Below are 25,856 nucleotides of genomic sequence, written 5' to 3' on the forward strand. Positions count from 1 at the left end.
TTAGTGGTTGAACCGTCTGATGTGGCAGTGGCTGCACAATGACTCTGGACAAGGATACATAAGCTGAATGTAATACCCAGGTCTTGTGGTTTTTCTCCTGCTCTTCCTTTACCATACCTATTTGTTTTTTGAGACAGAGCCTCAAGTTGTCACCCTGGGTAGAGTGCCGTGACGTCACAGTTCACAGCAACCTCAAACTTTTGGGCTCAAGCGATTCTCCTGCCTCCACCTCCCAAGTAGCTGGGACTACAGGCGCCTGCCACAACGCCTGGCAATTTTCTTATTGGTTGTAGCCATTGTTGTTTGGCGGGCCCGGGCTGCATTCGAACCCGCCAGCTCAGGTGTATGTGGCTGGTGCCTTAGCCACTTGAGCCACAGGCACAGAGCCTGCCATACCTATTTCTAATGGATTTTGAAAAATCGTTAATTTTGACTTGTAAAGTTCAAATAAAGTTAATTTTCATTATTTGTAGCTTTGCTATAAAGTCTTCACATACACTGAATTAGCCAGGGCTGAACCATTGCTTCTAGGGAATTTTGGGGTTAGATTCCTGTTAACCCCTTGTCACAGCATTTTCATCAGTAGATCAATTTGTAACCTTTACCTTGTTATATGGGTTTCTGTTTGAAGATTATCTAAATAGTGTTTCTTGTTGATTCATTAACATTGAATTCATAGTTAGTAGCACTATAATTCATGCCTGACCGTAGCTCATCTAACACATGTATTTCCTCCAGAAGGCACATCATAGCCTTCTTAGACTTGTGAATGCTAGATAGCATTTATGCTTGGAAGCCATATTAAACAGCAAGATCATCAACAAAAAGCACAAGCATAGGGAAAACAGGGCACTAAATAGGCTGAGGAAAGGATGCTTGTGTACAGGATGGATGTAGAACTAGAGAGGCAGTGTTGCCCTGTGTCACTACTGCTGACATTGTATGTGTTGCATGACTCAAATTTTTCACCTATCTGCCCTTGTTTACAAATGACTAACAAATGGGGGATATTAAATTTGGTTTTACAAATGAATTGAAAAGAGAAGGCAAATTCATAAGTAGGAAATTTTTGAATAATGAGGATCAACTGTTTGTCCATTTTTTTCTATCTTCTTTGATGGCCAAGACTCAAATTCAAGCTACCATTATTTCTTATTTAGACTGCTGCAGTAGCTCTTATAGCTGGTCTCCATTCAGTCTGGGCTAAGTAAATGAAGATTGGTTCTCTCCAAAGCGTGGTCCACAGTGTAGATGGAGTAATGTTTCTGAAATGCAAATATGGTCATTCCCTTTGCTCCCCACTTTTACCCCACCTGTCACATTTCAGTAGCTTCTCGTTGCTCTTAGAATAAAGACTATAGTCAGGGCATGGTCCACAAATCTTTCTAATTCCTGGCCCTTGTTTGCCTGACACCAATTCCTCCCCTGCTCCCCCATGATTATGCCCACTCTTTAGACCTGTCTTCCCTCACATACAACTCCCAATGTAGTTTAGGTCAAGTTACTTTGTTAGTGTTTTCTTCATGATGAATTCATTTCCTTTATAGCATGTATCTCAGTTCCTAATTAAATAGGTACTTACTCATATATGCAGTTTTAAAAATTAGTGTGCGTCTTAACTGGACTATAACATGTACTCTAAGACAGCAAGAACTGTGTTTGCTTTGACTAGCCCCTGTACCTGCAACAGTCTGCACAGGTCCTAACATAGTAAATGTATGAGGCCCTTCCCATCTTGCCCTCATCCTGCATTTCCACCGTCTTCCCTTTCTGCACTAGGTTTATATCCTCCAGCCTCATTGAACTGTTCCTTAGTCTTTTACTCTGAGATGCTCTGCCCCTCCCCACCATCACCACTGGAAAAAAAAATTTAAATCCCAAACCAGGCCAAACCCCTGTTCTTTTGAGCTAACAGTCTGTTCTTTGGTGTAATAATTTCTGTATGCTCCTGAGTATTTAAAAGTTTTTTCTCATTTGATAGAGAAGTTAAGAGGAAAGGACTAAAACCAGTAGGCTTTCTAATAGTACCTCGTTGGTTAAGGTCAGGGGCAAGACTTATTCACCTTTTGTTTGTTCTTAGTCCAGGCTTTCTTACATTATAGGCAGTGAGCAATAATGATAGATAAAGGAGTGAGTCTGTGCACCAGTAGAATCATTCAGAACCATAAACAAAAATTTTTTACTTGAGATTATTATTATTATTATTTTTTGCGGTTCAAGCCTGGGGCTAGGTTTTGAACCCGCCACCTCAGGCATATGGGGCTGGCACCCTACTCCTTTGAGCCACAAGCACTGCTCAATTATTTGTATTTTTACTTAAATAGATGATCACTGTTTTCTCTTGAAGAAGATAACTGGCAGTGCATAATATTATGATTATTTAATGGATTTTGTTCATGTAAAATATATAAGATGTTGTCAGTGCCTTGAAGTATCTGAATTAAGGTGGTGTGCAGTTTTTTGCTTTTTATAATATTAATGGAAATTCTGTGACTTTCGTTTTGTCATATCTGAGGAGGGAGTTCCAATTAGGAAAACTATGTTGTTTTTTCTTAAAGTAAACTATGGCTTTGAGCCTGTAGGATAGTGGTTATGGTGCTAGCCACATACAACAAGGGAGCTGAGTTTAGATCCTGCCCAGGCCAGCTGAACAATGACAACTGCAACAACAACAAAAAGATAGCCAGGTGTTGTGGCAGGTGCCTGTAGTCCCAGCTACCTGGGAGGCTGAGGCAAGAGAATTGCTTAAGCCTGAGAGTTTGAGGTTGCTGTGAGCTGTGATGCTACAGAACTCTACTGAGGATGACATAGTGAGACTCTTGTCTCAAAAAAAAAAAAAAATTGAACTATATGATTGCATATAGTTTAAAACTTTTCAAATCATCAAGTAAATAGTTCAATACTAGTTATTTGAATTATCCTTAAAATTACCATGTAAATAGTAAATTGCTGAAATATTAATAGTAAGTTGGCTTTTGCCAACCTTTACCACATTTTATTGTCCATGTTGCAGGACTATCTCCTCAGCTGTTTTATCATTTTAGCTCTTATAGTTGTGGGTTTTTTTTTTTTTTAAATTTAAACATGTATTTTGCCATTTCCGCATAAAACAATAAATTTTTATTCAGACTGGATCTAGTTCAAATAAAAGAAAAAGGAGTTAAGTATTTTAGTAGAATTACTTCCATAGGTGGAAGGGAGCCAAGATTTATGAGAAAAGTTTTTTTTGGCTTTTAAAGTGATTTTAGGGCATTATTCAAATGTAATAATCTCATATTTTGAGAAGTTCCTTCAAAATGATGAATTGTTTTGTAAGAGATTCGGGGAAAATCTGAGACTATTTACTTTATTTTACCTGAGACTCTTTGTTTATTTTGTCCTCTGTTATACCTTTTCATTTGAATCTCAGAAGATTGATCACTTTGGGTTTTTGGCAGACTTCAGTGTTAAATCTTCCTCTCATAGTGATCTTAAAGGGAGGAAAGTGAATGTCAGGTGGAGCAACTTTCTAAAATTTGTCCCTTGCCATTTTGAAAATATTATATGCCAGTGATAGGAGTTGGGGGGGGGTTGTGTTTTGGAAATTTTACTGTAATTTGTGATATGCGACATCCCTCTTGACCCAGGGCAACATGCAGGTATTACACAAGGAGGATAATGTCTGTGCTTTAGGGCTTCCTAGATAAAATTCAGATCCCATGCAAAGACAGAAGAAGTAAAGAGGAACTTTTCTCCCCTAAAAGTAGTGATGCAATTAATTAGAATAAAAGAGCACTCACTATAGGTCCTATTAGTAATTTTGAAATCAGTACTGACGTGGGGAAGATAATTTTGGATAATACCACTTGTAAGATCATATCTAGCCTTTAAAATATCTATATATATATTTATGATCACTTAAACACATGGATGACTTCTGTAAATACTGTGTTACTGTTGAGTGAGTGAAATAGCACTGATTTGAAAAATCATTCTTTTTAATTAATGCTTTAAAATTGTAAGTTATTCACAAATTTCATATTTTTTATAGGTTTATGGCTACAAATGATTTAATGACAGAACTACAGAAAGATTCCATCAAATTGGATGATGATAGTGAAAGGAAAGTAGTAAAAATGATTTTGAAGTTACTGGAAGATAAAAATGGAGAGGTACAGAATTTAGCTGTCAAATGGTAAGTTTTTTACTTGTGACATCCTTCTCCTCATCTCCCAACTCTGATTAAAAAGCTCTGTGATAATTAGTAAATTGTCTTAGTCTTGTACTGTGTCTTTATAGACTATTTTTTAGAATTTTTAAGTGACTAGTGAATGGTAGTGAGACGTACAATGTATTTCCTTGTAGCATATAAATTGCTAAATGTGGATGTTCCTACTCTTTCTTTTAATGCTTATGACGTATATTCAGAAACAATGGTTTGTTTAACCATAGCCTGATTTTTTCTTTTTTTAAAGCCAGGTTAAAAGGCCTATTTGTCTTTTTCTCTGTATTCTAGTGGGAATGAAGTTTATAACCAAATGATTAAGGAAAATAAAAATTAATAAAATTCTTAATAAAGAATAACAGCAGTTAAAACCATAGTTAAAATAATACTGAAGATATAGTAGTTGTAAAGAATCTTTCCTAAAAATTGTGGAAATTCTTATTTTGTGTACTGTGCAGTGAGAACTTCTTTTTAGGTGTCATATTGGTAGTTGAGGTTCTTAGTAGGGTACAGAATTTGAGTTTTCAGTAAGTTCTATTGATGTACCTATTTAAGTTGTGAATGCTAAATTTTAGAAGCCCTTAATAAATACAGTTACTAATAAGTATAATCTTCAGTTTCATATAAAATTAAATTATGGAATTATGTTAATAGGTCATTTTGTATGTCATATTTGGTATCAGTTTCAGGCATCTCATTAGTACTTTATTGGATTTTCTTATAAAGTTTTCAAATTTGTTTTAGACTAAACTATTGCATATCTTCTGTTGAATAAACAAAAATGGGAGAAATGATTGGTCAGCATAGAATTTCTAGGCATGCAATACTAATTTCTTTAACTTGGGACATTTCTAAGTTTAAGATGTGTCTTTCAAAAAGTAATTGTAGAATAATGCAAATATGTCAGTAATTTCATTTCCTTTTTTCATCTTTTAATGTATTTGCCATGTACTAAATAAAATTAAACTTTATTCAATGTATATTCAATGTTTTCCAGCCTTTAAAAGTAATAATAATTAGTCTTTGTCCCAAATTGGGAGTTGGAATGTATGTAGGACTTATCTGAGTAAAAGTTTAGGAAATTCAAGACCATCTTTTGATGGTCTTTTATATTTATAATTAAAGGTGTTGGGGAAGAAACAGCTTTTATATATTCAAGAAAATAAAGGCATTTTCTTGTATCTAAACCAATTTATTAGGAGATTAAATCATGATAATGGGAAATAATCTAAGAGCTGATTCTTAGAGGAGGGACAATCCCAATAGGTAGATAAATTACTAAGCAGCCTTAACAAGAAATTGGAAAAGTTGTCAGAGTACTTGCTGTCCCTCTCCCACAAAAAAATGTCCAGAAATCTTATACAGAAACCACAAGGAACAGATAATTCTGGTACAGATAGTTCTACTGTTCCAGAATGTAAAGTATGAACACTGTCTAGATTTTTAAATCAAATAATGTTAACAAGTCTTGACTAGTATTAACACTAAAAAAATAGAAACTATAGACTAACTTCATTTAAATGTTTGAGATAAAATGCAGCAATGAATATACCATGTTCAAGTAGGATTTACCCCAAGAATGTAAGAATAGTTCAATATTATGTGTTTTTTAAATTTAGTTATTTCATCATGTTAATAGGTCGGAGGAAGTAAAAACTATCTGGTTAGTTGTCAAGATGCTGATAAGATTCAGCATTAACTCTTGATTTAAAAAACGAAAAGCACTTCAGCTGCATAGTATAACTAGAGAAATGAAGAACTTCAAAAATCAACATCATACTTGAACAGTGAAGAACAGGTCAGGGACGCTTTATCAAACCACTTGACAGAGTTCACCACATGCTCCAGGTAAACATTAATGTAGGAATTGATGGGCCTTTTTAAAGTTCTGTCTTCGTTTCTTCCCAATAGCTAATAAAATGTCAGATACGTTCACAGTAGTCAGGGACAAAGCAGAGTCTATCTCTGCTGCTTCTTTTGAGAGTATTAGCCATTGGAAGACAAGGGGTGAGGGGCAGGTAGAGGCATAAGAATTCAAAAAGTGTATGTGGAAAAAAGTCTAATCAAGAAAAAAATTCAGCATACAATAAAAAGTCAGTGAAGTAGGATATAAAATTTATAGGCTAGGCGCCAGCCATATACACCTGAGCTGGCAAGTTTCCACCCCGGCCCGCCAAACAGCAATGACAGCTGCAACCAAAAAAAAAAAAAAAAAAAAAAATATATATATATATATATATGGCCGGACGTTGTGGTGGGCGGGTGCCTATAGTCCCAGCTACTTGGGAGGTGGAGGCAGGAGACTTGCTTGAGCCCAGGGGAGGTTGCTCTGTGAGCTGTGATGCTATGGCACTTTATCCAGGGTGACAGCTTAAGTCTCTGTCTCAAAAAAAAAAAAAAAAAAAAAATTTATAAAAGTACCTTTTATTTGCTGATAGGAGTATCAGTAGCTTTTCCTGTAGACAGTATAACCAGTTAGAAGATGTGGAAGTGAATACTATTAATTATAGCCACAGAAAGACAAAATACCTAGGAGTTTATACAACAAGAAATGTTACAGTAGTGACTTTGAGAGAGTTATATGGTATATATAGTAGTGACTTTGAGAGCATTGTATGATATAAAGTAGTGTTACAGTTTTCTCTTTTACTAAATGTATGGAAGGAAAATGTTAAAATATTCTGATATAAGAAATGTACTTAAACAAGTGTAAAGACATCCCATGTCCTTAGATAGGATAACTCAATATCATAAAGGTCAGTTCACATTAATTTAATGCTGACCTAATTGGAAAAATCATTGTTTTTTCCAAAAGCTAGACAAATTGACTGTTTTGGGGGTGGGAGTGAGCATGTGCTAAAGACAGCCAAGAAAATTGAAAAGGTAGGATGACTCTTGGGGATGGAGGTGTGTAGTTAGTCTAACGATATGGGAAACATACTGTTATGTCTCTACAATAAAAGCAGTGAGTTAGTGGGACATTAAATTAATAGACCAGTGAAGTAAAATAGGATGTAAGGTATATTGTGAAGAAGACTTCATTGGAGAAAAGATAGACCTTTTCCCAAAGATTGCATTCAATTGTATTTGAAAAGGTATAATTATACCCTTATATATCCCTAGTCAAGATCACCATTGTTCATTTTTTTCACCTTAAGTTAGTTTTGCCTATTATAGAACTTCATATAAATGGAATTATACAATATGTATTCTTTTGTTGGGTTTGGCTTTTTTTGCTCTCATAACATCTGTGAAATTCATCCATGTTGAATATATTAGCAATCCATGCCTTTTTGTTAATTATTTAATAGAAGTCTATTGATAGGGCCAGTTTTGGTTTCTTTCTAGCATTTGGCTATTGTGAATAAATAGACAGTGAATGTTCTTGTACTGGTCCCATTTAGGATATATGTCTTTATTTCTTACTGTTAGATAACCAAGAGTGAAATTGCTTTTTCCATTTAGCTTATAGAGAAAATAGCAAATTGTCTCTCAAAGTGTACGTACTATTTTACATGAATGTACTGGCTGCTACACAGTCAACAGCACTTGGTTGTGTTGGTCTTTGGTTTTAGCCATTGCAGTAGCTGTGTAGGTGTGGTTTTAATTTACATGTCACTGATAATAATGATGTCAAGCATGGTTTTGTATGTTCATTGGCCATTTATGTATTTTTCAATTGAGTTTGTCTTTTTATTACCAAATTTTGGTTGTCTTCCAATTCAAGCTTAAGTTTTAAACTTTAATGTTTAATTTATAAACAAATAAAAATTTCCTTTTATGGTTATTGTTTTCTATGTCCTAAGAATTCTTTGTTTACCTTAGGTTGTAAAAATTTTCTCCTAACAGGCCTTGTAGTTTTAAAACCCTTTACTTTTAGTTTTTTTGAATTAATTTTTGTAAAGGATGTGAGTTAATTTTTTATTTCCACGTGGATATCCATCTGTTTTAGCACCATTTATTTAAAAGACCTTCCTTTCCCTGTTGAATTATTTTGGCATCTGTGTCATCAAAAAATCAACTGACTATAGAAGTATGGGTCTCTTTCCAGACTTCATTCTGTTCCATTGACCTTTCTGTCCTGACACCAGTACAACACTTGAAGTATAGCTTAGGGTTTTTGAGCCTTGCAACTATTTAATTTTTGGACTAGGTGATTCTTTGTTGTGAGTAGTTCAACTCTTTTTACTCTTTGTTGTGATTTTTTTTATCCATTGGTTACTTAGAAACAATTTACAAATATTTGGAGGTTATCTAGATATTTATTTTTACTGGTTTCTAATTAAATTCCATTGTAGTGAGAGAACAATAGTCGCTAATGTTTAGGATCCTTTTATTTTAAACATTTATTGAGATGTTTTATGGTAGTCTGTAGTAGATACTTGAAAGTCTGTTCTGCATTTATTGGGTAAAGTGTTTTATAAATAAATCAGTTTGGTATTTGGTAGTGTTCACATTTATATCCTTTCTGATTTTTTTTCCCTTTTGTTAATCTATTGACTGTTATTGAGAGGAGTGTTAAAATTTCCAGCTGTGTTTGTTGATATATCTTTATCTTATGTAATGTCAGATTTTCCTTCATGCGTTTTAAAGCTATGCGATGTTAAAGACAAAATCCGGTAAATTTCAAAGACTTGTCATAATAGGAAAGAGAGATTGGGCTCAACTCCAAATAGAAGGACAAGCAGAAATAGGTGGTCAGGGGATAGAAAATTACACAGAAATTGTCATCAAGGGTAGTAGGATTCTTGCTGCAATTGGGCTGTTTAGGCCCAGCAAGGACAAGGGTCAGTGTCAAGACCTGTGAGAAGAGGGTTCTGAGGAGAGTGACTAAAGTTTGGTCCTATAGAGAATCTCTGTCAGTGACTTAGGTACATGCACATTAGAATCCATCACTGACTAGGTACATACATGGTAGAATTTGTCAGTGACTAGGTATATGCACATTTATGATTGTCTCTTTGCGATTCACCGCTTTTATGAGGATAAAATGTTTCTCTTTATCTGTGGTAATATACATTACCTTGAAATATATTTTCTTTGATGTGAATAACATAGCCACTCCAGCTTTTTAAAGGTTAGTGTGTGTACATGGTGTGTCTTTTGCTATTACTTACTGTTTTAACTGTATTTATGTCATCAAATGATATTTCTTATACTTAGATCTTGCTTTTTTCTTTTGTGTTTTATAATTTCTGCTCTTTAATAAGAGTGTTTAGCTCATAGACCTTTATTGTAAATACTGATATGGTTGGATTTAGATGTACCATTTTACTTCGTGTTTTGTTTGTTTATGTTTTTTGTTGTTGGTATTTTCCCCTCACCTCATTTTGAGTTAATGAAACACATTATAGTGGTGGTTCTCAAGGTTTGATTTGGGAGGGCAAGGGCTGGGGTATCCTGCAGCTCTGAAAGAGTCAAAACTGTCACATGAATAATAATGTGTTACTTTCCTTGTTGACTCTTACTTTCTTCTAAGTACACAGAAGCCACATGACATGTGATCCATTACAGCAGATTGAATGCAAAAGCAAATATGAAAATCCAGTTGTTTTAATCTCAAAACATTTAAAAAATTTACAGAAATGTAAAACAGTACTATTCTATTTTTTTATTTTTGAGAATATAGTTCTTAAAATGTTACTTATGCTAACCTATAATGGGTTTTATTATTTTTAAGTTTTGATGTGATGAACATTGACAAGTATACCCATATAAAAGTTCTTTGGGATCTTCAGTGATTTTTAAAGCATTAGAAAGGAATCCTAGACCAAAAAGTTGGGAATTCCTATTTTAAAATATCTCATTTTGATTACTCTTCAACTTAGATTTATCTGTTTATATTATTTGTCATTCTCAGTAGGGATTATGACTTTCATCTTAAATTAATCATAGTCTTTTAGAAGTTAGTGTTGTACTATTTGGTATAAATTACTACCCTACCATATTATGATTCCATCTACTTCTTCCTGTGCTTCTGTATGTGTATGTTTTTCTACAATCAGCATTATTTATACTTCAAAGAAAAAAATGTAGTTCTTTAAATAATATCCTTTTGTATATGTACACATGTACCCATTTCTGGTGGTTTTTTTCTGTAATCCAGGTTACCATCTGGTTTAATTTTCATTTAGACTAAAGAACCTCCTTTGGCAATTTTTGCAGCATGGGTCTCTCAGTAATGAATTCTTTGCTTTTGTTTATCTGACATTGTTTTTAGTTTATCTCCATTTGAAGGGTAATTTCACTGGATATGGAATTCTAGATAGACTTTTTCTCCATCTGTTTTTGATCCATTGTTTTCTGTCGTTGAAATTGTTTTCTAAAAGATAGTTTTAGAGATTTTATAATTGTTAACCTGCAGAAGGGTTATTTCAGCCAAACTGTTTTGTCATTGCTGAAAGAACTCTCCGAATTCATTTTTAGAGTTCCTTTATCTCTGCTCTCAATTTTCATCTAACAGGTGAACTTGTTTCATGTTAGGTTTCCCCATGTCCCTGCTGTGTTTCTGTTGCCACTTTCATCACTCTAGATTGGGCTGTTCTTGAATTTCTCCAGTGAACATTTCAGTCTATTCTTTTCTTTCTGTTAATTCCCCGGCTTGTGCTGCCTACTACCTCTCTAGTAAAGCAATTGGCCTTTACTTATTAAACAACTGTGTGGGGGACACTGATATGAGCCTTTATTAAATTAAAGTATTTTTATTACATCACTTATGCTTGAAAAGATGGATTTATTTCTATGAATAATTTTATGACATTTAAACTCATTGCCCTGCGTTTAAAGGTTCTTTGTAATAACCTGGGGCCTGGTCTTTACAGTTGTATTTTCCATCTGCCTTTTAAGCAATTCTGTTGCTCCCACTTTGTTTCAGTATGCATTCTACTGACTGTAGTCTCTGTTCTGTACAAAGACTTGTTCTTCCCATTTGAAATGCTCTTCTTTTCTAACTGTATCCCATGAAAGCCCCATACCTAAATATTGAACTATTAGTGTGCAATCTCTTGCAATTTCTTGGCCCTATAAATGGTAACATGAATTTTACAGTTTTTAAAAAAATTATTTAAGGTAGTGAATGCCAACTTTATTTCATAGTCGTGTGTTCCTTGCCTCACCAAACAGATAAGTTTTCAAAGATAGGATACCTCCTTTGTTATCCAGTAATGTTGAATATAGTGACTTATCAGTGACTATACATACACCAAACTTAACCTGCTATTATACTAAGGACACAGTACAGTGGCTTCTCACTGAATATTAGTGCACTATACTTACCTACTATATGCTAAAGTCTATGGGAAGGACTTTTCTACAGCCTCTTGAAGTCGTTCAACTAGTGGGTAGAATACAAACTTGCAGTACAGTGTACAGTACTAACAAGCGTATATGCAAAGTGCTTTAGTTCTTATAACCAATTACTTTATGTTTTTAAAGTTTAGACAAGAAATAAAACATACTTTGTTACACATAAAGGAGACTCAAAGACAGTAGATATTCCTTGGTTTCTGAAGTGGAGTTTGGTGATAGAATGTTCCTTATCTGAAATGCTTGGGACCAGAAGTGGGGTTTTGGATTTTTTTAAAAAAAATTTGCATGTACATAATGACATATATTGGAAGTAAGATCCAAGTTTAAACATGAAATTCATTTGTGTTTCATATACACCTTATACACATAGCCTGAAGGTAATTTTATGCCAATTTTCAAATTATTTTGTGTATTAAGGGTGAACAGGGGAAAATGGTAATAATTTTGTACTTAAAGTCTTCACTGTGACCCATGGTGTGCTATAAGATGTAGAATTTTCTACTTGTAACATCATGATGGTGCTCAGAAAGTTTCAGATTTTCAGATTAAGGATGCTCAACTGGAAATGTATAGGAACTTCCATGTTAGGTAAAACTTGTTAGGAGCAAAATCTTAATTAGCCTTTTTATTTTTATTTATTTATTTTTTTGAGACAGAGTCTCAAGCTGTCGCCCTGCGTAGAGTGCTGTAGAATCACAGCTTGCAGCAACCTCAAACTCTTGGGCTTAAGCAATTCTCTTGCCTTAGTCTCCCAAGTAAGAGGAACTACAGGCGCCCGCTACAACACCTGGCTATTTTTATTTTTTATTTTTTTGGTTATAGTTGTCATTGTTTGGCAAGGCCGGGCTGGATTCGAACCTGCCACCTCTGGTATATGTGGCTGGCGCCCTAGCCTCTTGAGCTACAGGTGCTGAGCCAGCCTTTTTATTTTTAAAAGTTTTTTCCTGGATATTGTGGTTGAGCTTATTATAGTCCCAGCTAATTGGGAGGATGAGATGAGAATGTTACTTTAGCCCAGGAGTTTGAGGCCCACCTGGTGAGACCCTAATCTGGAAATAAATAAATAAATAGACAGTTCTCTTTGTATTTAAAGAGCTAGAGTCTTCAGTTTTGTGATGCTATGAAGGAAATCAATGGGAAAAGGTTGGAAACCCAACTAAAGGGATCTTACCAATCAAAAATTTCTTTTATACCCTTATTTATATGCTAATGATACAAGGATGATGTATACTTTAAGTTGACAGTTCTAGGCAGAACTGGCAGTTTCTGTTTTCTTTATACACATATTTATATACTAATGATACAAGCATAATGTATACTTTACGATAGTTCTGGGCAGAACTAGGCAGTTTCTGTTTACATACTTTTGATTTTTTGTGTTTATTTGGATTAAAACATTTTTTTCTTTTTGTATTACAGTCTCGGCCCTTTAGTGAGTAAAGTGAAAGAATACCAAGTAGAGACAATTGTAGATACCCTCTGCACTAACATGCTTTCTGATAAAGAACAACTTCGAGATATTTCGAGTATTGGTCTTAAAACAGTAATTGGAGAACTTCCTCCAGCTTCCAGTGGTAAGCAAGAGCACTTTTTTCTTCCTGTTTTCATTTTACATAGAAGTATTTCTCCTTAACTCCCCCCTCCCCGACCCCGGTCAAGGAGGGAGAGTGGTGGGTGTCCTTAAAGATCTTTGTGGGCATCCCTTTGAATGATAAAGAAAAATTAAAATCTGAACCCTTATTTTTCTTAAAAATAAATTCAGTTTAAATGAATATTATCATCATTGAATTTTAGTATCTCCTGTGCATGCCACTTCTGAAGAATTTTTATATGTTGGAACAAGATATTTTATTCTTGTATGTACCATGACTGCAGACCAGAGTTATGCTAATATATGCACTGAGGGAAAGATAACCCTAAATGAGCTATTATGAGTTTTATATTCCGGTATTAATTTTGTTGTTCATCAGTATTTATAGAATTTAACACAGTGCAGACATAGCTGTGAAATGGTTCTATTTACTAGTAGTTTTAATTAAAACTGAGCCTTTTATAGCTTAGTAATTAAAAATTTTTAACTATGATTAATGAATTTGTTGTAGATTTTCACCTCTTACAAAAATGTCTAGGTAATGTAAGTTTTAAAATTGATCTTGACTACTGAACTATTGCTAAAATTAGCAGTCTAAAAGTTACTGTTTCATCTGTGAATGGGGTGAAGTTATCATCTCTGTGTTTTATGGGAAGATTTTGATTGGTAATAATGTAGTCTGGGTATGTTGTTTTCACTATGCACTTGGTCATTCCCTGTGCTAGTTGTCATGTCAAATGCTGCATGTGTCATTTCATTTAGTCTAAACACCAAACATATAGGTCTTAATGTCCCTTCTTGTTGTACATGGGGGAGTGGAAATTCAGAGAGATTAAGTTAATTCACACCAAAGTTTAAGTACCTGGTTGAATGAAGATTCAGATCCATAATTTTTTAATTCAAACCTGATGCTTCTCCCACTGTATCATACCAGTGTTATTTTAACCTTACGAAGTATTTACTTCATTCAGTAAAACATTTCACGAACTCTGAAGTATGTTATTGTATTAGCTATATTGATATTTACATTTTTTTCCTCTTCATTGAAACATGTTTGTATACAGCCAATTTGGGGGTTTCACAAGAATTCAGCTTCTTGTTCCTTTTATTTTCTCTCACTTCTCAGTAACAACATGACCTACTTTGAATAGTAATAACCCTAATTTATGAATTCTGGAATATTTCTGCTTTATAATGAGGTTATAGAATCTTTCAGTTGGAAAGGACCTTATTAAAGGTTATAGCTGTCTATTTTTTAAAGAAATTACTGAGTATTATAGCTCAGAATATATACTTTTTAATTCAGTGAAGTTTAAAAGGCTGTCTTACTAGAAGAGGGCTCAAGTAGAGGAAACACTCCTTGCTGCTTTTCGATCAGAGGTATAAGCACCACAGCTAGGACTGATCCTATGGCCAGCACTTGTGTCAGTACCTAGAAATAGTTATTTGGTAGAATCTGCTGAATCTTAAGGGTTTTTTGCCCTGTGTTTGATATCCCTTCTACAGTTACCTGTAATTGTTATTTATGTCTGTTAAATTAGCTTATTGTAAAACAGCCTATTTTGAAATACATTTTTTTTCTGGTATAGATCTTGAGTCTCATGGTTAAGTGCAGGGTTGTTAAATATTTCGTAGCTTACTAGGAATATAAGGTAGACTTCAATATGCCTGAAATTATTTTTGGTTTCTTATTTATGCAGGCTCTGCATTGGCTGCTAATGTATGTAAAAAGATTACTGGACGTCTCACCAGTGCAATAGCAAAACAGGAAGATGTGTCTGTTCAGCTAGAAGCTTTGGATATTATGGCTGATATGTTGAGCAGGTAAATGTGCCTGTTACTTCCATTACTTGCAATATAGATATTAGATTGATTTATTAAAAATCTTGTGTGGTAAATACTATAAAACTTGGTCCAAATTATTCATGTTTAAATTGTAGCTATTTTATAAATGTGTGAGGTTGGGGATGAAGGGAGAAAGAAACTAATTATACTTTGTAATATTGCATAGCAAATGTGTTTTATATACCTGAAAGGTTATTAATAAAATTAGATTTTAATTTCAGCACAGTTTGTTTTACACTTTTTTTTTTTTGCCATGCCTTTTTTTTTTTTTTTTTTTTTAAGGCATAGTTTCTGTTGCCTGGGCTAGAGTGCTGTGATGTCAGCCTAGCTCACAGCAACCTTAGACTCGTAGGCTCAAGCCATCTTACCTGTTTAATTTTTCTTATTTTAGTAGGGATAGGACCTCACTCTTACTTAGGCTGGTCTCAAACTCCCAAGCTCAAGTGATCTGCCTCAGTGGCCCATGGTACTGGAATTAAAATTTGAACCACTGCACCTGGCCCTGTTTTATCCTTGTATTTAGTCATCTACTTAGATAAGGAGATCCGCCAGTGGGAGTTACAGATTTTCCAGTTTAAAAATATGCTGGTAATCTTCAGCAGCTGTGTCTATACTGCATGTTGTGGGGGAGCGAGGAACTTGGCTTTTGTATATTTGTTGCCTTACCTTTTGATTTTGTAAGTCAAACTTTGGAAGGTAGAAAAAGATAACACTAAAGGACCTGTCAGATTTCATGTTTTTCCTAGGTCTTCATAATCATAATAGATCATCATCATTCGTGTGTATGGTACTGTGGCAAATTCATGTCAACTTAAAAATAATCAGGTGCCTTCATGTGCAGGGTGTGTGCATGTGAAGTGGGGAGCTGTGCTCTGGGTACACAAAGAGATAAGACAGAATGGGACTGAAGACTAATTGGGAGTGGAACATGTCTTGAGATTTAAAAGGGGAGGATCCAAGAAAGTTTTTTTCTGGAAAGAGCAGCACTGGAGTTGAAGTTTGAAGAATGAGTAGCACCTCAGTAGGTGGTTGTGCTCAATGTAGAATTACATTAGTATAAGTAGTGTGGGTGGGGGAACATAGTATTCAGGTTTTATACAATATAGACTTAATAGAAAGTAGTAGGAAATCCTTCAGTTAGATTGGGGTCATGTTGAGTTAGGTAGAGAATTTATACTTAATTTGATAAGCAGTGATAATTCAGACTTTTTATTTTGTGTGTGATGAAATCACTAGGAATGTCCTGCCATTTTGTAGGTGTTTGAGTAACTCATTGAACTGCACATGTGAAAATGATTTTGGAAAAGAGATGTTGGATTGGGGTGGCGCCTGTGGCTCAAAGGAATGGGGCGCTGGCCCCATGTGCCAGAGGTGGCGGGTTCAAACCCAGCCCTGGCCAAAAACTGTGAAAAAAAAAAAAAAGAGAGAGAGATGTTGAACCAGTGGGACCAATGAAACTTAATATAGAGATGTGTAGAGGACAGATAGTAAGAGAGAGGAAAGAGTCAAGAGAAGTTGAGGTTTTGAGTATTGTGAACTTTCTCATTAGAGAAAATCATTTAGAGACCTAGGAAGGAGAAAAGATCATTGATTTTTGCTTTGTATTTTTTGTTTATTTATTCTTTCCCAATCAACGTGGTTGGATATCCTATAATTGGGGATGTGGATCTAGATTCTAGGAGTATAGGGCTATAAATTTCAAAGCTACATTCATATAGCCCAGGTTTTTAGTTGCATTGGTAGAGATGGTGAAAATTCAATTTTCCATTTATTCTGAATTTGGTTAGTCTCAACTAAATTTATACTCTGAATATTTACATTGAGGTCAGAGGCCATTTTGGTAGTGCCAACATTTTGAATTCATTTATTGTTTTCTTTTTGTTTAATTTTGTTTTAAGGCAAGGAGGACTTCTTGTTAATTTCCATCCTTCAATTCTGACCTGTCTGCTCCCTCAGTTGACCAGCCCTAGACTTGCAGTGAGGAAAAGAACCATTATTGCTCTTGGTCATCTTGTTATGAGCTGTGGAAATATAGTTTTTGTAGATCTTATTGAACATCTCTTGTCAGAGTTGTCCAAAAATGATTCCATGTCAACAACAAGAACCTACATACAATGTATTGCTGCTATTAGTAGGCAAGCTGGTCACAGAATAGGTAAGAAATTTTACAATGTTTTGAAGTTTTCTTAAATTAGAAAAACGTAATGAGTGTTTTTAAGAATCAAAATGCTTTCCTTAGGTGAATACCTTGAGAAGATAATTCCTTTGGTGGTAAAGTTTTGTAATGTCGATGATGATGAATTAAGAGAGTACTGCATTCAAGCCTTTGAATCATTTGTAAGAAGGTAAGTTCTTAACTGCTCTTCTTTATTAATTTGAGGATATGACAGGGGTTCACACATTTGGTTGCATAATTTGCTTTTGTACATTTTAAGTCAAAGTTTTGAGTTGCCCTTCACCGAGATGTTCTATATTTTCTTTTTAAGTTTATCTTCAAGAATAGAATAATAATTAAGATCTAGGTTAGGTATGTGAGGAGAAATGACCAATTGGATTTGAAATGGGTTTTAATTTATGTCTTATCAAAAAATAACCTATTCAATATTTGGAACTAATGTCATCTTTTATAAAACGTGGTTATCACATTTATTTTGAAAATTTTTCCTTCCGATTGTTAGGACTTCATTAAAAGAACATGGAAAAATTGTTAGAACTTTATTTAAAGAACTTGAGAAAGGTATTTATAATTATTTGGTGTTACTTTAGCCTCTTTAGAAGGGAAGAGATACCAGTGTAATAGTGTAGTCTATCCTGAGAGAGCAGCAGGATAAATTAATATATAGTGGTGAATTTCATATTTTTTAATAGTTTATTAGGTCTGTCACATGTATTTGGGTAGGACAGTGATTCTCAATTTGGAAGCCTTGGTTCTGATATATATCTTAAAAGTTTAGTAAAAATTGTGCATTTATGTACGAGACAGAAATATGGGATGAGGAACAGATTTTTTTTGGCTGATATAATAGCACAGTATTTTGAGACCTCATTGGTGGCTTTCTACAGTTACCTTTTGCCACTCATGGTTTTGAGAAGTGGTTTTATAATCACAATACATTATTAAAATTTGAAGTCGTGGCATTCATTTTTGTCTTTACTTTATTTGAAAAACACAAACTATTCCTTTGATGGTCCTGTGTGGATTTATGTGTTCTGTCCTCTCAACCCATGTCTAGAAAACCAAGCCTAGATGAATGTGCACTGGTACCCTTGCAGACAGTCCCAACTGCTAAAGAGCATGTTCATCTGGGCTTGATCTTCTAGTAACATTTTGTGAAGGTAGAGTAGCATATACTGATTTCTCTATATACTAGCCCACATTAATCATAACATAGCTAAAATGTGAAGGAAAAGTTTTTCTTTGTTTTGTTTTGTTTTTGAGACAGAGTCTCCCTTTGTCACTCTCAGTAGAATGCCATGGTGTCACAGCTCACAGTAACCTTAAACTCCGGGGCTTAAGAGATCCTCCTGCCTCAGCCTCCTTTTTAGAGACGGGGTCTCGCTGTAGCTCAGGCTAGTCTTGAACTTGTGAGCTCACATGATCTGCCTGCCTCAGCCTCCCAGAGTGCTGGGATTATAGGCGTGAGTCACTGCGCCCGGCTGAAAAATTTATCTTAAAGTTGATTAAATAAGTTTAATTTGAAGGGTAAATCTTTCAAAACATGAAATCTTTGGGAGAAAAAAATTCAAAGATTTTGGGTGTTAGATAGGCTGGGGACCACTTTCTTATGTCATTGTTGGTAATAAAGCAAAACGTGGCAGATGAGGAATCAAGGACAAAGTTCAGCTATTCAGGGCATCTTTTGTTTTTGTCTTCAGATGTCCTAAGGAAGTATATCCTCATGTTTCTACTATTATAAATATTTGTCTTAAATATCTTACCTATGATCCTAATTATAATTATGATGATGAAGATGAAGATGAAAATGCAATGGATGCTGATGGTGGTGATGATGATGATCAAGGTATTTCAAATTAAGTAGAAGGAATCTATAAAATTTTTGTGAAAGACACAGTGTTATAGATGGAGTTCATGCTTACTGCAAATTATATCATTTTATTTATGTATAATAGTGAAAATAGAAATAGCCTTAATATTTGACAGTAGCAAATTGATTAAGTTAGAGACATCTATGCACTAAACTATATTATGCAACATACTCAAAATTATGTCTAAAAAACATTAATGCTGTTAATGAGATAACTGATTAGTGACTAACATAAATTGTTATGTCCCAATTTTTTTTAAAATGCACAGAAAAATCTATATTTATGAGTAGTAATAAGAGTTGCTTTCTCTTGGTTATGAATTAAATTTGATTTGTTCTTTAGTACTACTCAGATTTTTTATAAAGCATTTTTGTAAGGAGATAAATTATTTTTTAAAAAATTCTAACTGTAGATATTAGAGCAGTTCTGTTTGAATTTTTAATTTCCTTATTTTAGCTGTGTTTGTGAAAAATGCTTAACATTTTTTGAGGCACCATTTAATTTTCGTGAATGTCCTAAGCATCTCTGAGTCCTGTAAGATTGATGTAACACTGTTATTTTGGTATTTAATCTAGACTTAGGGTTTGCTTCAAGGACTTAGGTATTGCACATCTTGAATTGTTTGTTTATATCGCAAGAATCATAACTCAGATATTTAAATGGGTAAATACAAGCATCTGGCTTGGTGGACTTCTTGTTGATTTTGCTAATATGTTTTAGTGTGATTTTTTTTGAATTTCTGTAGTGACTTCCCCATAAAATCTATAATTTCATCCATCTTTAAAAAAGAACTATAAATTTATGTAAATAATAAGCTCTGTATCTATTTGAGTTCCAGTTGTTTGTAAGCCTACGTATTGTTGTCTATGTTGGGAAAAGTGGGAGTAACTGTCTTAACAACATCAGTTCACTTACAGGATTAAATAATACACTTCTCCTGTCATAATTGCCTATTTACATTAAAACTTCCCCTTTAGGGAGTGATGATGAGTACAGTGATGATGATGACATGAGTTGGAAAGTGAGGCGTGCCGCTGCTAAGTGCTTGGATGCTGTCGTTAGCACAAGGCATGAAATGCTCCCGGAGTTCTACAAGACCGTCTCTCCTGCCCTGATATCCAGATTTAAAGAGCGTGAAGAGAATGTAAAGGCAGATGTTTTTCATGCGTACCTTTCTCTTTTGAAGCAAACTCGTCCTGTGCAAAGTTGGCTATGTGACCCTGATGCGATGGAACAGGGAGAAACACCCTTAACGATGCTTCAGAGTCAGGTTGGTTTAAAAGTAAGATTTAGGATATAATAGTAAATATTCTTTTTAAATTGTTTTTATGTGGAAATACGAGTTGTAGGATATTTTTAGAGAAACAGCTCTGGGATATGTTTATATAGCAGTTAATGCATATTTATATTAGTTATAAACTGTTTTTCTAACTGAATTCTTGATTTTCCTTGATAAAAATGTTAAAAATAATTTTTAGATTCAGTAATCTGTATCTTTGATATTAATGGAAAAGCTTTAAAACTGTGAAGTAGGATTCTTTGTGTTCATACAGCTAGTTTCACCCTAGTTTAGCTGGGTGATCTTTAATAAATTATTTAGTCATTTTATTAAACCTCACTTTGCGTATAAGGATTTACTTAGAAATACTTATACAGAGTAATGAAAGTTGAGATGATCTACGTAGAATGTTTAGTATAATGCCTACTGATAGTAAGTGGTTGATGTATGCCAGCTTTATTATTAACGAAATACATGGTTTTCACTTTAGGATGTTTAAGATTGTAAACGACAGAGCCATTTAAGCTTCTATTTATTGAATATTTAGTACATGCCAGGCATTATCTTACCTTATATATAATCCCTACCGCAGCCCTATGGGGTACATAAAATACTAGGTCCATTTTTATAGACGACAAAGCAAATGTTGAGAGGAATTAAACAAGGGGAGGGGACATATATAATATATCTTGTTTTTGAGTAGTACAAGTAAGTGCATTTTTGCGGTAAATTTATTCACAAAGGTGAATAGTAAAGATTCATTGTAGAAGGAAATGAGGCAAATTATATGGAAGATATAAGCAATTAAATACATAGAAGATATTGCTTAGTAGAATCCCCAGGAATTCTGATAATGCTCTGAGAAATTAGTTAAGTAATTTCTTTTATCCCTAGTTCTCAGAATATCATTCAGTTATATGTGTCTGTGTAGTTTTCTAGTTGGGGTTGTGTTTTTAATCCCCACCTGCTTTGCACTTAATGGCGTTCAGAATCTCCAAAGCTTGGCATCTGTAAGATATGTCACTAGAGACCCTATTTAATTGTAATGACTAACAAAATGCATGGTACCCTTGCTTACGTGTAGCTATAGTTATAGTGAGATTGATTCCTTATAAAAAAACTGAAAGCAAAAAAGGGCTGATTTCGGTGGTTGCTTTTCCATTATTTGTCTTGCTTCTTTTGATGATTATCTGTGCTATTTTTATTGAGAATACCATTTATAAATAATACTCCTAAGTTTGGAATTGAAAATATTTTATTATTTGATTTATTTCTTTTTAGTTGTGTATATTTCATGATTAAAATTAATTAAGGAAGACTATTTGCTCTGAAGGACACTAAATGGTGGCTTTGCTCTAATTTCTTAAGTGTCAGGCAAATGTAGTTACCAGAGAACATACGGAATACATGCAGCACACTGCTCAGATCTAATGTTCTGTTAGCATTAGCAATTGTAGTAGATAGCTGAACTTGTAATCTAACAAAAAAGATAAATTATTCCCTCCTTTTTCATTCTCCATAGTTCATATTGTGTGTACTGAGGAAATACCAACAGCTGAATCAGCTAATGAGTATGTGATAATTACAGGTTCCCAACATTGTCAAAGCTCTGCACAAACAGATGAAGGAGAAAAGTGTGAAGACCCGGCAGTGCTGCTTCAACATGTTAACTGAGCTGGTGAATGTGTTACCTGGGGCCCTGACGCAGCATATTCCTGTACTTGTACCAGGTATGAAAGGGGCAGTGAATCTCTTTTGTGACTGACAGACTTTTTATAAGACTTAGATAAGCTTAAATAATTGTTCTCTTTCAAAAGAGAAATGTTTGACAACTTACCCATCGTGAATACCTGAATTTAGAATTTTGGCTTTAATATTTATTACAGGTTATGAAAGTTGTTCTACTTTAGAAATAATATGATGAGGCGGCACCTGTGCTCAGTGGGTAGGGCACTGGCCACATGTACTAGGGCTGGTGTGTTCAAGCCCGGCCCGGGCCAGCTAAACAACAACAACTGCAACAACAGCAGCAAAATAGCTGGGCATTGTGATGGGCGCCTGTAGTCTCAGCTGCTTGGGAGGCTGAGACAGGAGAATCACTTGAACCTGAGTTTGAGGTTGCTGTGAGCTATGACACCACGACACTCTAGTGAGGGCAACATGGTGGGACTGTGTCTCAATTTAAAAAAAGAAGAAGAAAAAGAAATAATATGATGAAGTGGCTACTTTAGTAGTATTTTAGGCATTGATTTTTAATTTTTTCTTTCTTAAAATGACACATAAATGATTGTTCTTGTTGTTAACTTTTTAGGAATCATTTTCTCACTAAATGATAAGTCAAGTTCATCAAATTTGAAGATCGATGCTTTGTCGTGTCTGTACGTTATCCTCTGTAACCACTCTCCTCAAGTCTTCCACCCTCACGTGCAGGCTTTGGTTCCTCCAGTAGTGGCTTGTGTTGGAGACCCATTTTACAAGATTACCTCTGAAGCGCTTCTTGTCACTCAACAGCTTGTCAAAGTAATTCGTCCTTTAGATCAGCCTTCCTCGTTTGATGCAACTCCTTATATTAAAGATCTGTTTACCTGTACCATCAAGAGGTTGAAAGCAGCCGACATTGACCAGGAAGTCAAGGAAAGGGCTATTTCATGTATGGGACAGATTATTTGCAACCTTGGAGACAATTTGGGTTCTGACTTGCCTAATACTCTTCAGATTTTCTTGGAGAGACTAAAGAATGAAATTACTCGGTTAACTACAGTAAAGGCGTTGACACTAATTGCTGGGTCACCTTTGAAGATAGATTTGAGGCCTGTCCTGGGAGAAGGGGTTCCTATCCTTGCTTCATTTCTCAGGAAAAACCAGAGAGCTTTGAAACTGGGTACCCTTTCTGCCCTAGATATCCTAATAAAAAATTACAGTGACAGCTTGACAGCTGCTATGATTGACGCTGTTCTAGATGAGCTCCCACCTCTTATCAGCGAAAGTGATATGCATGTTTCACAGATGGCCATCAGTTTTCTTACTACCCTGGCAAAAGTGTATCCCTCCTCCCTTTCCAAGATAAGTGGATCCATTCTCAATGAACTTATTGGACTTGTGAGGTCACCTTTATTGCAGGGGGGAGCTCTTAGCGCCATGCTAGACTTTTTCCAAGCTCTGGTTGTCACTGGAACAAGTAATCTAGGGTACATGGATTTGCTGCGCATGCTGACTGGCCCAGTTTACTCTCAGAGCACAGCTTTGACCCATAAGCAGTCTTACTACTCCATTGCCAAATGTGTGGCTGCCCTTACTCGAGCATGCCCAAAAGAGGGGCCTGCTGTGGTAGGTCAGTTTATTCAAGATGTCAAGAACTCAAGGTCTACAGATTCCATTCGTCTCTTAGCTCTGCTTTCTCTTGGAGAAGTTGGGCATCATATTGATTTAAGCGGGCAGCTGGAACTAAAATCTGTAATATTAGAAGCTTTCTCATCTCCTAGTGAAGAAGTCAAATCAGCTGCATCCTATGCATTGGGCAGCATTAGTGTGGGGAACCTTCCTGAATACCTGCCATTTGTCTTACAAGAAATAACCAGTCAGCCCAAAAGGCAATATCTTCTGCTTCATTCCTTGAAGGAAATTATTAGTTCTGCATCAGTAGTGGGCCTTAAACCGTATGTTGAAAACATTTGGGCCTTATTACTAAAGCACTGTGAATGTGCAGAGGAAGGAACCAGAAATGTTGTTGCTGAATGTCTAGGAAAACTCACTCTTATTGATCCAGAAACTCTCCTTCCCCGGCTTAAAGGGTACTTGATATCAGGTGGGTAATTAGCTTTTCCTTTGAAAAAAATTTTTTTATTGACAGTTTATTACCTTGAAAGATGCCTAATGAAGTCAAACCATGTCTGTATTTTCTTCCATGTAACAGCTAAGTATATGATAAGAAAGTACTGTCTTTTGTTTCAATACAAAGCTGTATTCAAATGACAGGTAGTTGTTTAGGAGGATGGCACATAATCAGATAGTGGTTAAATAAATCTATTGTAATTTCTTGTGATGGCTACATTTTAATGTTACTATTTAGTCTTAAAATGTGAAAAAGACATATCTCTAGAAGACTTTCCAGATTTAGCAGTGTCATGCACACTAGAACAAGTAGACAGTAAAAGCCATTCTTAGAAATTACTTTCTTTTTTAATAAAAAAATTTGTAGACTTTAATGAGCTCTTCACAAATTTAACCAGTTCTGGTTTGTGAGGACTAGACCCCTCACTGCTGTTCTAGGTCATCTCCTCCTAGAAGAAACTGTTTATTTTGAAAGTTAATGGATTGTATTTTATAAGGTGGATAAACTTTGCACCTTTAGAATCATGAGTGGAATAAGAACTACTCTTCTTAGCCAAAGAGAATTTTAAGGAATTGAAGACAGTAATATTATTTGAAGTGGTTTGAAAGTGATGTCCATGGATTTTAGTGGACTACATTCCAATAGACTTGCAATTTATTTTTAATTAGGCTCATCATATGCCCGAAGTTCAGTGGTTACAGCTGTGAAGTTCACTATTTCTGACCATCCACAACCTATTGATCCCCTATTGAAGAACTGCATAGGTAAGTGGAAAGAAAAATAAACCTCCTAAGTATTTGGAGGGAAGATAGAATTATTGTCAAGAAACTCTTAATTTCAACAACTAAAAATATCTACCAAGGAATCAAAAAGTTCATAAGATATTTCATTATAAAGATAATTGATACCGTATGATCTTATAACTTTAACAAGTTACATTTGCTTCTATTGTGTGTCATCCTGAGTTTGAAGTTGTTGTCGGATGATTTTTCAAATAATCGAAATTAGTAAATATATCAGCATGTCCTTATAGTCAGCTACACATGTTTAATAATCATAATTTTGAGATGACCTACAACAACTTTAATGGATAAAGCAAAATATTAGCTCTAACCAGTCAGAAGTTTCCACCCACATGTAAATGAGTCTCATTAGAGCTTCTGGGGCCCCCATTTTTTATTATTGCTTATAACCCTCCAATTCCTAAGGGAATCTATGGAGACTCCCATATAAAGGATGGAAATACCCAAAGAATTCAGAAGGGTAACAATGGGTGGAGCTAACTCCCAGAAGAACTAGAGATACCTAGGAAAAACTACGCTGTCTTTATTTCTGTATTGATAAAAATTAGCTTTTGGGATTATTTGTGATTTTATAACTTGCCTGGTTGTGATTGTTTCATCATTGGTTTTCCTAAGGTTAGTAGTAGCCAAAACCACTTTGACATTCAAAATATCAGTTTGGTACTTTAGGACAGGAGAATGGAGGTGCCAGCAGGAAGGATTGAGGGATTTGTAGCTACGTGCCACTCTGTAGTGTGCCAGAAAGCGAATAAAACACCATTGGCAATTTGAATGATAGAAAGGGATTGCCTTATATCTGGAAAACACCAGGGATTCTACTACAAAACTCCTAGAAGTGATCAAGGAATACAGCAGTGTCTCAGGTTACAAAATCAACACTCATAAATCTGTAGCCTTTGTATATACCAACAGCAGCCAAGCTGAAAAAGCAGTCAAGGACTCTATCC

The 25,856-nt window shown here is 34.9% G+C and overlaps 1 protein-coding gene across 1 annotated transcript in view; it reads left to right on the forward strand.

Annotated features, from left to right (window-relative positions):
- CAND1 (cullin associated and neddylation dissociated 1) overlaps positions 1-25,856 on the forward strand; it is a 41,355-nt gene that overhangs the window by 6,888 nt on the left and 8,611 nt on the right. The window contains exons 2-11 of the mRNA XM_003798538.3: positions 4,031-4,174; positions 12,932-13,086; positions 14,804-14,927; positions 16,847-17,103; positions 17,188-17,293; positions 18,825-18,970; positions 19,973-20,265; positions 21,863-22,004; positions 22,586-24,079; positions 24,775-24,870. Of these exons, the coding sequence (XP_003798586.1) occupies positions 4,031-4,174; positions 12,932-13,086; positions 14,804-14,927; positions 16,847-17,103; positions 17,188-17,293; positions 18,825-18,970; positions 19,973-20,265; positions 21,863-22,004; positions 22,586-24,079; positions 24,775-24,870 (2,957 nt within the window). The remainder of the gene's footprint in view (positions 1-4,030; positions 4,175-12,931; positions 13,087-14,803; positions 14,928-16,846; positions 17,104-17,187; positions 17,294-18,824; positions 18,971-19,972; positions 20,266-21,862; positions 22,005-22,585; positions 24,080-24,774; positions 24,871-25,856) is intronic.

The sequence above is a fragment of the Otolemur garnettii genome, unplaced genomic scaffold (genome assembly GCF_000181295.1).
Source record: "Otolemur garnettii isolate 467f Iridium unplaced genomic scaffold, OtoGar3 scaffold00138, whole genome shotgun sequence".
NCBI lineage: Eukaryota > Metazoa > Chordata > Mammalia > Primates > Galagidae > Otolemur > Otolemur garnettii.